The sequence below is a fragment of the Suricata suricatta genome, chromosome 11, assembly GCF_006229205.1.
Source record: "Suricata suricatta isolate VVHF042 chromosome 11, meerkat_22Aug2017_6uvM2_HiC, whole genome shotgun sequence".
NCBI classification, from domain to species: Eukaryota; Metazoa; Chordata; class Mammalia; order Carnivora; family Herpestidae; genus Suricata; species Suricata suricatta.
Window position 1 is genome coordinate 107,632,602 of NC_043710.1, and position 1,070 is coordinate 107,633,671.

The 1,070-nt window shown below is 71.5% G+C and overlaps 1 protein-coding gene across 1 annotated transcript in view; it reads left to right on the forward strand.

Moving 5' to 3' along the window:
- CEP164 (centrosomal protein 164) overlaps window positions 1-1,070 on the forward strand; it is a 61,927-nt gene that overhangs the window by 53,366 nt on the left and 7,491 nt on the right. Inside the window, exons 20-22 of the mRNA XM_029915700.1 lie at window positions 22-96; window positions 225-293; window positions 505-609. Of these exons, the coding sequence (XP_029771560.1) occupies window positions 22-96; window positions 225-293; window positions 505-609 (249 nt within the window). The remainder of the gene's footprint in view (window positions 1-21; window positions 97-224; window positions 294-504; window positions 610-1,070) is intronic.

A 1,070-nucleotide genomic window follows, 5' to 3' on the forward strand; every position in this document is an offset into this window, starting at 1 on the left:
TGTGTGTGCCCCGGCCCCCAGGCAGTTGCCGAGGATGCGGGGTGTGTGAGTGTGAGTGTGCCCCGGCCCCCAGGCACTGCCGAGGGTGCGGGGAGTGTGAGTGTGTGTGTGTCCCAGCCCCCAGGCAGCTGCCGAGGGTGCGGGGTGTGTGAGTGTGTGTCCCAGCCCCCAGGCACCTGCCAAGGACTTGAGGTGTGTGAGTGTGAGCGTGTCCCGGCCCCCAGGCACCTGCCAAGGACTTGAGGTGTGTGAGTGTGAGTGTGAGCGTGCCCCGCCCCCAGGCAGCTGCCGAGGTGCGGGGTGTGTGAGTGTGAGCGTGCCCCGGCCCCCGGGCACCCGCCCAGGACGCGGGGAGCGGCGAGTGCACTGGTGGTGTGCGTGCGGGAGGCCCACCTCGGCTGCATACTGCTCTCTGGCCTCCGCCACCGCCTGCCGGTGCTCCTCCTTCATCTTGTCCATCTCCCTCTCGTGCTCCCTCTCCACCTGCCGCCGCTTCTCTCGCAGGAGGCCGCCGAGCTGCGGGGCGGGCAGCAGGGCTGCAACACACAGGCCCGAGGGAGGGCCAGCGCGCGGTGCCCACGCCACACCCCAGTGCCCCTCCCTGCTGGCGTACGGGGGCACGGGGGTGGGGAAGTACCGGCCTAAAGGGAGCCGAGACACAGCAGTGGCACCAGACAACCCGGCCCCAGCTGAGCCAGCCGGAGCAGAGCGGGGCCGGGGGCCGGGACGGGGCGCCCGGGGCAGGCAGACGCCAAGCCGAAGGGGCAGACTCGTGTTACCTCTTGCTCGTACTCGATCACTTGGCGAGCCCTCCGCTGAGCTCTGTGCTCCGCCAGGCCCAGGCTCTCCTGCGGCGGGGACTCCTCCGTCGTCTTCTGGAGGCTGGAGACAACCTGCGGAGGCCCCGGGGCTCACTACTCCCCAGGGGCCCAGCGCCCAGCCCCGCGGGGCTTCGGGGAGACGGAGACTCCCGCCCTAGCGGCAGGCGCGATGGAGCTCTGCCCACCAGCGGCGAAAGGGCACGGAGGCCCAGGCCAGGGAGCCGGATGCCTCTCACCTCCCTGTGCTCG